Source organism: Trichechus manatus, unplaced genomic scaffold, assembly GCF_000243295.1.
Source record: "Trichechus manatus latirostris isolate Lorelei unplaced genomic scaffold, TriManLat1.0 scaffold00096, whole genome shotgun sequence".
NCBI lineage: Eukaryota > Metazoa > Chordata > Mammalia > Sirenia > Trichechidae > Trichechus > Trichechus manatus.
In genome coordinates this window covers 969,781-984,780 of record NW_004444032.1, presented here as the reverse complement: position 1 = coordinate 984,780, position 15,000 = coordinate 969,781, and the positions used below count along the sequence as shown (strand labels likewise).

The following is a 15,000-nucleotide window of genomic DNA, read 5'->3' as shown; positions in this document are numbered from 1 at the left end:
TTCTAATTCAAGCTACTTTTGATGTGAAGAAGCAAGAAGGACACCCTGTGGCAAAATCTGGAACACTCGGCTTTCCTGCAAATGCTAGATTGATAGAAGCTTTTGCAAATGCATGTGGCTATGCATTAATATTTATCCAGGCTGTCATAAATGATTTCACATCATAGTGTTGGGGAACATGGTGCTTGTGGCAAAAACTTTAAAGTTTAATTATAATATATAATTTTTATGCAGTGGAGGCAAATGTCAGGACTTCTTTATTTTGAGTTAAGTTCTGGTCATTTTTAAAAAGCAGAGCAACTGCTTATATTATCCTAGCATATTTCACGATGTGCAAGGATACAACATTTCATTATGTGGAAAGGTGAGACATGAATGAGAAAGTTTTGCTACAGGAGCTGTTGATATTTTCACATTGCACTTAACTGCCTTGGTATCTCTGCCACAAGCTGCCAATTAAGAATTTTTGACTTTCTCCTACATTTTATTTAAATGCTTCTAAAATACCTGCATCATAATTTGAACCCATTAAAAGAAAACACACTTTAAAAATTACTTAGGGCATTTCAAAAGTTGGCTTACACCCCTTTTATCTCACTAGGCTGCCTTGGCGGAGAGCAGTTTACCTTTGCTAAGTAACCCGGGACTGATCAATAACGCCTCCAGTGGCCTACTGCAGGCTGTCCACGAAGACCTCAATGGTTCCCTGGATCACATCGACAGCAATGGGAACAGCAGTCCAGGCTGCTCGCCTCAGCCGCACTTGTAAGTGTGGTTAACAGAGTCCAGAAAGAGGAGAATTTATACTCATATGCCTCTAAAATTTAGTATTCTTCTGAAGCTTTTAATGGTGTACAAGTAAAAAACGCAAGTTTAAGTGGAGTTAAACTGCACCATGTTCTTGATATGAAAAAGTGTATCAAATCAGGTTGAATACATTTTTTAGATTCTCTCCAGTGTCCTATAATGATTGTACTAGCAGCCCTCTGCACATTCCTAGTGCTACTAATATTCTCTTGGGCATAAAGTAGTGCCTGAGATGAGTCTAGATCTTATGGGTCATTATTACAGTTTGGTTTGTAGGGTACAATAAGAATATTCATGATGGAATAAGTTGTTGTAATTTTTACTGCTATTACAGGTCTCTAAACCATTTATGAACTGTAGTCAAGCTATTGCCCGTTTTTATAAACCATAAAATGCAGTTTAACTGTTACCCACAGTTTACATAGAAGCTAGTAAAGTGTAACTTTTTACCTGTCTTATAAATCAGTGTAATTACATATTCAACTTTAATTACTGGTGCGTCTGTATTGGCAAGGTTTATATGTTATATTTTATGCAAGAGTACGATTCCTATTAATATTTAGCAGCTAACTATATCATTAATTACTCTAAAATCTTTCCCCTACCATCTTTTTAATGGAGCTGAGACAGTAGAAGTATTAAAAATTGATGTATTGTGGATTTCAGAAATTGTGTATGACTCTTTTAAAAATGCCTAGCCTTATTCAATAGTGTCAAACATATCAGTTTCTTGTTTACTGAAAAGTATCGACCCTGGTAGAACTCTAGAATTCAGGGGGAGAGTAATAGAATCTGAATAAGGACGTGTATATATTATTTGGTTGTTAGGATGAATAGTAATTTATGTCTGTGCTTCCTAGAGTTAAATATCATATATTTGTAATTTCAAGTTTTTGAGGTAAGAATAGTCTTTTCCCTCATTTTTATCTTTTCTTCCTTTATTTTTACATTAAGTATCTAGTCAAAGACCTGAAAAAGAAATATGGTCTTTATATGTACCCATTTCCATTTGACCTTTCACAGGGTATTATTTTTGTTGACTTTTTAAACATTTTATTCCATTTGACATATTAATGTCTTTAAGATCCTGTGCCTAATTGCTTTATAGACTTTTACTCTATCACCTTTGTGAAAAACACACTGTGAACATTAATGTGTTTTATCAGGTTCCAAACCATTACTTTTTCAAAATGGAAAAATTTGTCTTTTGGAAGTGTCTTTAGATGTATTAAATAATACAAAAGAAGTAATAAAACTCGAAGTAGAAAGAACATGCATATATGCTCTTGAGAGTAGCAGTACTCTAAAACAAGGAAAGTGAGCAATCAGACAAAAGTTTTTATATCCCTGCTTTATCCTATCAGCCATGCAGTGGGTAGCTTGAGGCCTTTTACTTTCAGGAGTTCTCCTGAGTATGCTAATGCTCACTCCCTGTATAAAATGCTAAAACAATAAAACTTTAAAGAGCAAACAAGAGATAGATCCTGTTCTTCCCCCTTAAAAAAAAAAAAACCTATTTCAGAGAAATGAAAGTCGTTCATAACAAAAGTGTTTAAGCTGTTGATGTAACTCCCTGTGCTAATATGCAGTATATAGTGGTTGTTATAGACCACAGATAGAACATATGCAAGGAAATATTTTTTAAAAGTAATTGTCCAGTACTAAGGTATTAAAATAAAAAATTAATAATTCAATAAAATAGTTGATTAAACATTGTATTTTAGAATCTGAAATAGTAATTGGGCTAAATTATGACTTCCTTAGGTTAGTAGTACTTTTCATTTGGCAATTGCCATTTTAGAATTTTCATTTTATTATTAATTTAGTTACAGTATAATTGTGAAATATCTCAGAAATAATAGTATATATAAAACAATATATAAAAATTGTATATTTAATGCCTAATGTACTACCACTATGGGTTTATACAATTAATATGTTCACAGTCAATATATTGTTACACATTTTATGCTTATATGAATTAGTGTGTTGAAAAATACTTACCTGTATTTTGCACAGAGAGACAAAAGCAAAGCTTCCCTTAGCTTGCTGGCAATAGATTTCAGAAAAGAAAAAAAAGTTAGAGCAGACCAAATCTTGTCTTCTTAAATTATATAAATTATGATCAAATTTTTAATTATCTTGCAAAGTACTGTCACCAGTCATTCTTTGAATCTGTTCCTGCTGCTATCATTAACTTTTTGTACGTTAAATACTTCGATGGGTTGTCACTACAGTATTCTGTATCTTCATCTTTATAGAATTTGAAGATGCTTGTACTTAAAGAATCTTAAGAAATTCTGTGTACATTGTAAGGGAAAAACATATGAGCCAAGTCTCTCAATCCAAATTTGGTTGTGTATAAATGAATGCACTTCAAAGTATTTTGAAAATTAACCAGAAGGGAAGGAGTTTTTATAAAACTTTTAAATAGCATACTTATATGTCCTGAAATGAAGTCATGATGTAGTTGTTATTGTTCTGTTTTAGAAAGGGCTAGTTATGAGGATGCAATTGACGAGACACAGTACAGCCTAGTGGTTAAGTATGTGGGCTCTAGTGCCAGGCTGTCAGGGTTCCGATCCTAGATTTAACACTTCATAGCCAAGTGGGCTGGACAAGTGACTTGGCATTTCTTTCCGGTTTTGTCAGCTGAGAACGAGGTAAACAGTAATAATACCTACCTCATAGGATTCTTGTACAAATGAAATGAGGGCTCAGGAAACCATAATTGCTCCTTGTCTCCCTCATTGTGCTCTGCACATAGTTGCTGATTTATATTACCTTTTGTAATACTTCATTGTTGCTATAAATGAGACTATAAACAGTATAAAAGTATTTTGCATTTTAATACATTTTTCCCAGGCATTCCATAAGTGTAGTTAGTTTCCTTGAACTTCTCTCTTTTTTTCTTCCGATATCCTCTTAAAATTCAAGAAGTGGATCCATAAAAAAATGAAGCAATATGACACAGAAGCTTATGGTAGGGAGCACGTTACTCAGAGTCAGTGAGACAAGGGATTTTTGAGATAAAAGGATGTTACCTGAGATTGTAAGCAATGAACAGTTAAAAGAGGGAAAACCATACCGCCCCAGAATCAGGAGCTATGACAGTGGCTGGAAAACATTGAGTATTGGCTTGATGGGAATTTAAAATATATAGAGGAAACAGGCGGGAGCAGAGTGTTGAATGGCTTTCCTATCAGGCTATGGTGTTTGCTTTAGTCAGTATGGAGCCTGCTGATACTTTGAGCGTGACTGTGACGTGATCAGAGATGTGTTTTAGGAAGAGTAATCTGAAAATGTGCTTGATGAACCATGACTGAATGAAACTGGCTCATGGTAGGATATTCTGGAGTTGGGAGAGTCTATTGCAGTAAGTAGTGCCTGACTTCAGTAAAAGACAGGGAGTGGAGAGCAAGGAATTCATACAAGAAGTGCTGTGGGAAGAAATACCAGAACAAGGAAACTGACTAAATGTTGGGAACAAAGAGGAAAATTAGAAAAAAAAATCATAACACTGTTTTAAAGCGCACAAAAAGAAATAGAGGACACAAGAGGACAGGCTCGAAAGGGAAAATGAGTTCAGCATTTTACTTGCTGAACCCAAGAACCTCAATATCCTGAGATTCAGGAAAAACAAAGCTGAAACTTTTTGATTGTTGCTTAATTATTTTATTTAATTCCAAAATAGTAAAATTCTACATAGTAGAATATGGAAGTGTTCCTGAGGTTTGGTAGAGAGGATGTTTTGAAACATTAGAAGGTGGAATAGATACAGGTTAGTGCTTCTTTTAATTGTTTTTGGAGAGACAAGACATGCCAAATTGCCACCCATATTCCCAGGTTTGGCATTCCGTGTTTAACACCATCCCACCACTTCAACTTTTATGGCACCTGAATAAAAGCTTTTCCCAAACTTGTACATTTATTTTGCCTCAAACAATTTGCCTTTCTGGTTTTTGTTTTTGTTTTTTCCTTTTTCTTCTCCTCCTCTTTCTCTTGCCTAAATTCTGCCTATTATAATAGGCCCAAACCAAAACCTGTTGCCTTCTAGTCGATTCCAACTCATGGCAACCCTATAGGACAGGGTAGAACTGCCCCATAGGATTTCCAAGGAGTGGCTGGTGGATTCAAACTGCCGACCTTTTGGTTAGCAGCTGTAGCTCTTAACCACTGTGCCACCAGGGCTGCTTAATTGGCCAAGTCTTATTTTTTCCAAAAGCATTCCCAAGTAGTTCTGGTGTCTGGATCTACACTCTGTTCCATGGTCCTGAAGAACTGGCTCCTTGAACCGTTATTTGGAACTCAAAACTGCATGTGTATATGTGTGTGTGCACGCTTATGTGTGCACATGTGTCCATGCACAGTGCTTGCTCATTTTGTAGATGTCCCTAACTTAATGGCAAGACCGTTAGCAACAGAGACAATGTTTTAGACATATTAAAGTATATGAAACCCCTAACACATTATACCATCCAAAATAAGCATTCAGAAAAAGTTTGATACTAGTTATGAAGAATCAAATTGGAGGTGACAGTTAATTAGAAATGGTTTGAGTATAAGAGTAAAACCCAGGATTCTCTTAGAACTGTGAAGAAAGGAGAACAAAAGAGATTTTATGGAGACGAGAAGGCTAAATGTAATGTTCATCTTAGCTGGTGAGCTAGGAGATCTTTCCGCATGTTGGTAGAGTTCACTTGGCAGGTTTTATTTTTAATTGTAATTATTTTGTTAATATATATGGTATAAGCGTTCAATTTTATCTAAATAGAAAAAATGGGCAGACCCACTTCATTTGTAATTACCGCCCCCAGATCTTATTGAATTTTATCTTTTTGAAGGCAAATTGAAAAAGAAAAAAACATTTATTGAGATTAATGCAATATAAATCAGGTGAATGTTCAAGGGGCTTTTAGCAAAAAGTAGGAAATGCTAAAGCCTGGTGAAGTTATTTAGATTCTATATGATAAGTTTTATGGAACTTGTTTTGACTCCTTTAAGTCAAATAGAGTTTTTAAATCTTTATTTTCTACTGCTCTTGAAAGAGTTATAGAGCCATCCATGGTCTGAAATTCCTTTAAGAGTCTGAGCTAAGTATCATATTTTATAATACTCTTCCCTTAGACATCTCAGTGCCAGTATTCTCTTATTACCTGACTTTTCAGAGTTCTGTAGAATTCTCCGGAATTAGTTTAGATTTCTATTTTATATAGGTATTTGCCTGTAAAAAAATGCCTAAAAAGTTAGGATGGATGCTATGTGTTGTTGTTGTTAGGTGCCGTTGAGTAAGTTCCGGCTCATAGCGACCCCATGTACAACAGAACGAAACATTGCCTGGTCCTGTGCCATCCTCATAATCATTATGTTTGAACCCATTGTTCAGCCACTGTGTCAATCCATCTTGTTGAGGGTCTTCCTCTTTTTTGCTGACCCTCTACTTTACCAAGCATGATGTCCTTCTCCAGGGACTGGTCCCTCCTGATAACATGTCCAAAATACGTGAGACTAGGTCTTGCCATCCTGGTTTTTCTAAGGAACACTCTGGCTCTATTTCTTCTAAAACAGACTTGTTCACTCTTCTGACAGTCCATGGAATATTCAGTATTCTTCACCAACACCATAATTCAGATGCATCAGTGTGCTATATGTAGGCTTCAATAATTTGAACTTACTCTTGTCTCTCAGGTATTAGATTTAAATGAATTAAAAAGAAGAAAACATTTGGATTAGACCTGGAAGGTAAACTTATACTGGTAGCATCAATCCATTTCCTGTCTACTACCCAACCTGAGGTAAAGGAATTTAATGATGAGTCCCTGGGTGGTACAAACAGTTAACTCACTTGGCTGCTAACCCAAAAGTTAGTGGTTCAAGTCCACCCAGAGGCACCTTGGATGAAAGGCTACTTTCTATCTACTTCCAGTAAATAAATCAGCCACTGAAAACCCTGTGAAGGACAGATGTACTCTTGACACACATGGGGTTGCCAGGAGTCAGAATTGACTTGATGGCAACTGGTTTACTGGTACCTACCATATTTAGTTCAAGTTGGTTGTTTCTTTTTTATTAAGAAATTGTTTCTCTTTATTCTTAATAATTTGGCTCATATTTGCCTTTTTTCTCTTGTAAAAATGTTCAATGATATTTCTATTTTTATATTTTCAAGGTTTGTTTCTAGAGATTAAAATGAACGTTCTCCCTGAGCTGGTTTTGTGTTGGAGGGCTTTGCGCTCAAAGCTTTCCATTGTCATGCAGTTCCCCTTCTGATTACTAGAGTCTCCTACTGTTGGGTTTTCAGATCATTTCTTATATGTCGTTTCTGAATCCTCTTAGCCTCCATATCATTTCAGAGTTCTGCTAGCTAAATATGCTACATGAGTTGCAGAAGTTTATTATTTTCTCTCTCTTATGAAAGCACATATTTGAAAATGGAGAGTTAACAATCTTCTATATAGAATCAGAATGGAAACATTTCCCATATAATATTAGAAAATAAATTCGACGTGTCCTTAGAAGCCAAAACTTTAGGGTAAAGAAATCAAAGGCTGAGGTACCACTAAAAAGTAGTAGTGTCATATTTCAGAACCACAATAGTAACCACATTAGTCTTTTTTATTAACATGTTGAACACATATTCTGCATGCCACAAAACTGTCTACTTAACACATGACCCAAGTCATCTTCACAATACCCTTTGCTTCATGAGAACCCCAGAGTAAATCATTCCAATATTAAGCTTTGGTCTCTCCTGGCAATATGCTTTGGCCCCAAAGACAGCTAACAGGGACTTCCAGACCCCCATTTTGTAAAAACAGTATTGAAAATATATAAATTCTGAATTTACATGAAACATAATGAAAAATAATTAAGTATATAATATTACTATTCTTTCTTCTATTCTCTTTAATTGCCTTAAAATTTAAATTGCTATTTGTAGGCACATGTACAATTTGCAAATTCTACATTTTTGGTAGGTGATACATGAAATCCCTGCAGATCTTAGATCTCTCTGTGGATAAAAGCATTTGAAATTGGAGTGGCTCTGTTATTTCAGAGGAAGCAGTTGAAAGTGACTGACAACTTGAGCAAGTGGAATGCTCTCTCTCATTGTTTTCATGCCTGAAAACCCTGTACTAGTTTTGCTGATGTTTCGGATCATTATGTTGCATTCTGAAGCTCTAGACATAAAAGCATTTTCTCTGCCTCACCTATGTTTTCACAGATTTTCTAATTCACAATTTTTCAATTACCTTTAGTTTTCCCTAACATTTCTGGGCCTCTTATATTTTCCACTCTGATTTAATTCCATTTTTATTTAATCTCTAAACTTTTTTTTATTAACTCTGCTAGTTAACTTTGAGATATCTTTCCAGAGTGTACAGAAATTATGATTATGCCAGCTTTTTATCATCTCATCTTTTTTTTTAAGTGCTACAAGTGTGGATCAGTAGCTGCTATATTTTTTTACGTTATTCCAGCCCTCATATGTGGCATTTACGACTCATTCTAGTTCCTGTTAATAAAAAGATCCTCCCAAACGTACAGTACCTTCAGCTAAAAAGTGTTGTATCCCCCGCCGTGCCAATTGTGGAAATTTGTGGGTTCCTATAGGGTTTTGAAGGATTTTTATAGAATTATACAGATAATATCTGACATCCATGGTGTGAGTTCCCACAATTTAGGCGAAGTGTGTCAGAAAACTTTTAGCTGATGGTATTGTAGCTTACTGCTTCTGTTTTATGTCTAAAGAACACTGTTAGAAGACACGTCTTCATTTGCACTAACATTTAGAAATTTCCTTCCTCAGAGGACCAAAAAAGTCATTGATCAAATTGTTAAAGTATGAATATTGCTATTCAGTATTAATATTTTCCTACTTCTAGTATCAGAGAAAAATGAATATTTTTACATGTCTATATAGTATTCTGATTTCAGCTTTTGACATAGGACTTGTGAAAGTAATTTACATGATAAGAAACTATATTTTAATATATGTTAATTATATGCATTTTGACTACTATGGCAGAATTTGTAAGTCATTATTGACTTAAGTATTATGATATACTTGAATATTTTGACACCAATAAACAGTTTAAAACTGTGTCTTGGGGTTTCTACATTCCATAAGCAATTTCTGTCATTAGGATACAATTAAATAATTCATATAATTTATATGAGCAACAGATGACCAAATACTGTACCATAACTAGTGGAAACGAACAATCTTTAATTTAATCAATATTATTTTAATCTTTGAAGACTGAAAATCAAGTAACATCAGCAAGCCACTTTTAAGGCAAGAGGAAGAAGTAATCACTGGTTACACAATGTTGTCAGTAAATTTACATTTCCAACATTAAAGCTAAGATCCCTTTTATTAAGAGTGTCAGGGAGTCATGGAGCGACATAATGCACTACATTTAGAATAAAAGGTGCATATTGTTTTTACTCCCCTCTCCATTCTCATGTTTAGAAATAATTGAGCATAACTGAGCATATTTCAGGAAGAAACTAGAGTTTGAGTCAGTCCTATGGCTTAACTTGAGCCAAGGAGTCTTTCCAGCACAGCAGCCAGGCTTAAGGATTAGATAGACCAGTGGCGTAGACCATATTAATTAAGGGGAAGATCAGTCTCTGTGAAGATATCCTGAGAGACAGCTTCAGGGAGGATGAGCAGTGAATGGACAATGTCCTATTATGGCAGTTTGGCAACAGGAAATAAATAGCAGTTCAGGAAAATGAGTGAGCCACATTGGGTAGAGCTAGCCACAGCCATAGTTATAGGACTTTGAGATCAAGATCTTGAAGGAGCAAGAAGAACCCAAGTTATCAAGCAGGGTATTAGAGATAAACTGGGGCATACACTCCATATAGTCCATACCCATCCTGATATTTATGACTAAAACTTGGTCCAAGGAACAAGGCAAACATGTTTTTTAGATGAATGGTTCAACTGAGAGCTGGAATAGCAGCAAGGCTGACTTAATGGCTGAGTGTCAAGATGTAATTTAGACTTTTTTTTATTTCCCTGTCCAATATATTAGAAATTTAGGGGTCTGTAGAACCACAGCTGAATGGTTGTGGAAGGTTTTCATTTAAGAGGCCAAATGGAATGAACCAATTGTAACTCAGTTTTACATTGTCACCTATGGGCAACTACTTTGATTCTGAGATTAAGTACAATATATTTGTACTCATCAATGATCAAAGTAATAACATCTGTGTTTCATTTTATTATGGCTGTTTGGTCACATGTATCACTTTTATGAATTAAAATGTAGTATACCTTAAAGAATTTTGTTGTGTGTTGTGTGTGTGTTGTATGTATATGTTTTATAAGCACTGTAACAAAACTATCTGAAATCATTTGGGAATGATCCTCTAAATCATGTAAAATCCAATTTTTTTAAGTGAAGTTGCATTAATTTGAATAAATTTCGATATAATTCTGAAGATAAATTCAGGAAATCTTAGAGAAATTTTGAGACATATATATATATACACGCATGCATACATATGGATAATTATAAAATCATGTTTCATTAACCTTAATTTACCTTTTTGTTATATTTCTTAGAAACTCTTTTGACTTTAAATGGAACTCTACCTCAGGGTCCGATCTGTTGGGATGTAGGATAAGATTATAAACTGCACCATTAAGACTGGTGAGATGTCCTAAAAGGGGAACTTTTCTTCAGTTATCTGAAAGCAGTATTCCTTTGCAATCAAACAGTAAACAGCATCATTAAAAAAAGAAAGAAAGGATAAGGGAAGATAAGATTTATTAAATATACTAGAATTAAAGTTGTATTCTGGCTTTAAGAATGAAAATTTAAATTTATTTGCCTGTTTTTCATTAGCCAAGTCAAAAGATGTAGGAAATCTAGTAGAGCATTTTGTATTTATATCCGGTATAGATTAAACTATATAAGGCATACAAGGAATCATTTGTTCACTTCAATTTTTGGATCTACTTTTTCATAGTAGCACATTTCTGGGAAAAGGAATATTTCTCTTTAGATCAAGAGCTAAGATGGAGAGTTTTTACTTCTATAAAAGTGGAATGATCGTTCTGAATCCTGTCCTAGTAGCAGTAGCTATGTGCAAACCTATTCAAGTCAAAACAAAAATCATTCAGATAACAGATTTTTTTGTGGCAAATGTTATTTTAATCCACAAAAGAGAAGCCAATCTTAAAAGCGCAGAAATTGGCAAAAAGTTGAACAATACTAGTAAAGATCTGCTCATAATTTCTTAACTGATAAAAATAAGAACAAATTTTTCATTCCTGGATATTTTTGAAGGAGCCCTGGTGGTGCAGTGCTTAAAGCGCTTGACTACGAACTAAAAGGTTGGCGGTTCAAACCCACCAGCCACTCCGTGGGAGAAAAATGTGGCAGTCTGCTTCCATAAAGATTTACAGCCTTGGAAGGCCTATGGGGCAGTTCTACTCTGTCCTATAGGGTCACTATGAATCGGAATCAACTTGCGGACAGTACGTTTGGTTTTTTGGTAGATGTTTTTAATTGCATGGTCTTTTATTCACTTCTGTATAAATATAGGAATTAAGCATTTTTCTCCAGTACAAAATCTAGCTTTTAGTAGAAGAAATCAGGATTATCATTTCAGAAGAATAAAATCTTAATAGAATTAAGGAAATAATTTCTTTATGACTATATAAATAACTTCAGTTATTTAAATATTCACACTAGTTTAGGATCAGCTCTCATTTTAAAAGTACAACAAAATATTTTCTTTTAAAACTGAACTTTTCCATTTGAAACTTAAACTTCACTTATATTATTAGTTAATTTCTGTGATATATTAAATAAACTAAAATACTACCTGTATGGGAATACAAAATATTACTCTAAAAGTTACATAGGTTTAAGAAACATGATTTTTTTCTTATTTTAACCTGACTTTATATAATAGAAATAACTAAACTTGTAATTTTTATGAACTGATCATCAAATTTCAAATACAGTTATATCATTTCCTTTTATATGTACAAGAAAGAAATGAGTGAAATTGAACTTCCAGAATTTCTGTTTTTCATATGCTTTATAAATAAGCATAAATTATTTTACCAGTTTTCCTGTGAAACTTCTTTGAAAAAAAAATGTCTATTTTTATTTTCTGTTTGATGTGACTACTTCTGCCGGGAATCAGTCAGTAGAAATTAGCTACTCAAACACAAACCGTCAAAACAAAAACTGAGCTTTGTGACACAAAACCTTCCTATTTTAATAGAGAATTTTGTGCTTATATTTTAGAATTAATTTTACATTTTCAAAACAATGATATTTATGTAGTAAGCATGAAGGTTTTGCCATTGGCACATTGGAACTAATTTAATAAAAATTTATTCAAACACATACAAAATTCATAACTAAAGTGCTAATCATAAACTTTGATAATTTTAAGTGCTTAGTACTAATTGCCATCTTTCATTCAATAGCTTTGTGTGAAATACTAAATAGACATTGTAGATAAAGAAAAGTCCCACCTTGTCTGGCTATTTCCTTTAACTAGAAAGTTTTTGATAGTATTTTGTAAAATAATCAAAACCTCTGTAACCAATGGAGAGCATTGCCTATGGAGATACTCAGTCTATTCTAATGTTTTTAAAGACTGTTAATAATTATCATTGTTTGCTGTCCTTGAGTCGATTTTTGACTCATAGTGACCCCATGTGACAGAGTAGAACTGCCCCATAGACTTTTCTAGATTGTAATCCTTACTAGAACAGATCCAGGTCTTTCTCCAGAGGAGCCTCTAGGTGGGTTCGAATCCCGACCTTTCTGTTAGCAGCTGAGCGCTTAAGTGTTGCACCACCAGAGCTCTTTAATCAACAAATTAATACCTAACGATAAAGAGATAAAGAATTTGTATGCTTATAAACATTGTGTACTGAAGTTAGTCAGTGTATCCCATGTAAATTAAAAGGTCTCTGAACTAAATTAAGTAGCAGTAAGGATCAAAGACACTTTAAAATCAAGAACTTGAACAAGCTGTATTGAATGGGAAGTAGATACATGTCAGGGCTACACATATTTCAATACATTCAATATGTTCCTTGAAGTACTACATATATAAGTACATTTATTGAGTGGAGACTTCTATATTGGGTCAAATGGAATCAGTTTCCATAGTAAAATTGGAGCATTACAGCCTGATAGCGGTTACCTGAGGATAGCATTTTGAGTAACACTTTTTATAACAATGATCCATGGTTACTAATAGGCTGTGATATATCCTTCAGGTGTGTTAGGGCAGGGGGAAGAACTAGAAATCAGTTTTATAGGATTTTTTTAAAAAAATTTTTCATATCTCTATGAAAAAATTTTTTATTGTATTCATAGATACACTTATTAAAGGTATTGAAAATATCTTTATATAACTAGGGTTATTGAAGAAGAGGTGAAAAGAAATCACCTTCAATAAATAAACCACATGAAAACAATTTTAATCAAGTCATTCTTTAGTCTGGACTTCTAAATGCTTGCTGAAATTAACTACATATTGTCTGAAATTGCCCATATTCTAGATGGGAGCCATAAATTGTCCTGCAACTTTTTCATCACAGTATTTGCTAACTTCCATCTTAAAATTTGAGACTTACAGTTTGTATCATTAACTCCATGGTATTTATTACATATTTCTGAAAGGACCAAATTTACGTTGTTCCAGAGTCTTTCATAAATGACAACAGTATATAAATATTTTAATTGCTACATTTGATAATATTTAAATAAGCAAGAATGAGAAAGTGCTTTTGTGATTCTACAGTCTAATGTCTATTGACTTAAATACATTCTGAACTTTAGACATAGTACTTTTTTATACTAAAGAAAACAGGAATAGTTGAGAGGACCTTTTACTTAGTCTTGAATAAGGAAAAAATGAAGACGATTTGCATTCCTTTAGGGAATATACTGTGTGACCACAATAAAAAAATAAACTTTCACATTATAATTTGACTCTTTGCTTTAGGGTGTAAGCAAACATTAGTGTTTCTTCTGCCTTTTGTTGGTGCCTTGGGTAGTCATAAATTTCACAACAAAAGAAGCAACACTTTTCTTTAGGCAAAAAGTCAGTCTATTAATGTAGCTATTTGTGTTTTTGGTGTATACCATTACTGAGGAAAGGCTGTAAAACTGAGAGATTAAACTAGAGTATTAAAATCAACTGCTGCTTTGCAGCTCCTTAAGTAGAAGCTGGCAGGTGAATGGTCCAGAGATGAATTTCATTCATTTATGTTAAATAAACATTTATTGAGCATCTATTATGGGCAATATACCCTGTTAGAAACTGTGGCAGACAGTCTGTATCAATGTTGTTGTTGTTAGGTGCCGTCAAGTTGGTTCTGACTCATAGCAACCCTGTGTACAACAGAACGAAACACTGCCCAGTCCAGTGCAATCCTCACAGTCATTGTTATACTTGAGCCCATTGTTACAGCCACTGTATCAACCCATCTCATTGAGGGTCTTCCTCTTTTTCGCTCACCCCTACTTTACCAAGCATAATGTCCTTCTCCAGGGACTGGTCCCTCCTGATAACATGTCTAAAGTGTGTAAGACAAAGGCTCACCATTTGATATGTTTCTGTATCAATAAAGAGGTAAACATCTAATAGTAGAGTAGATAATGATAATGAGATAGGGACCAAGGGAAGGAGGAAGAGAGTTATAAACAAATTGAGAAATCACAGATGTAAGTGCACACCAGCAGACCTGTGAGGGTGGGATCAGAAGAGATTTTATGGAGAATGTAACTTTGAGTTAAGGCTTAAACTGGAGTCGATTTTTCATTTGAATTGTAAGAAATTACTGATACTTGACTTTTTATCAACAAAAATAGCAATCTTAAATACTTCAACCTAATATCAGACAGAGATGAGGAAAGAGAGCGTAGGACACCCTATGAGCAAAAGTGATTAAGACTTAAAGCATGGATCTCATTCAGAGAAAGCATAATAATCATTTGACTTTGCACGGGCAATCTACCTAAAGAAGAATACCTAAAGATGAGATTGGATAAGAGTATGGCCCCCAGACACCCTTTTAGCTCAGTGGTAAAGTTACCTTCGAGGTTCACTGATCAGCCTGCGAGTGGACAGCCCAGTAAAACCATGAGAGTAACGAGGTACAGGAGTCCAGTGACAAGGCCCAGAAGGCAGAAGGGG

The 15,000-nt window shown here is 34.3% G+C and overlaps 1 protein-coding gene across 11 annotated transcripts in view; it reads left to right on the top strand.

Moving 5' to 3' along the window:
* FOXP2 (forkhead box P2) overlaps positions 1-15,000 on the top strand; it is a 281,403-nt gene that overhangs the window by 253,532 nt on the left and 12,871 nt on the right. For all 11 annotated transcript variants that reach the window (XM_012557349.2, XM_012557348.2, XM_004382570.2 and 8 more), the window contains one exon: positions 602-765. In XM_012557349.2, the coding sequence (XP_012412803.1) occupies positions 602-765 (164 nt within the window). The remainder of the gene's footprint in view (positions 1-601; positions 766-15,000) is intronic.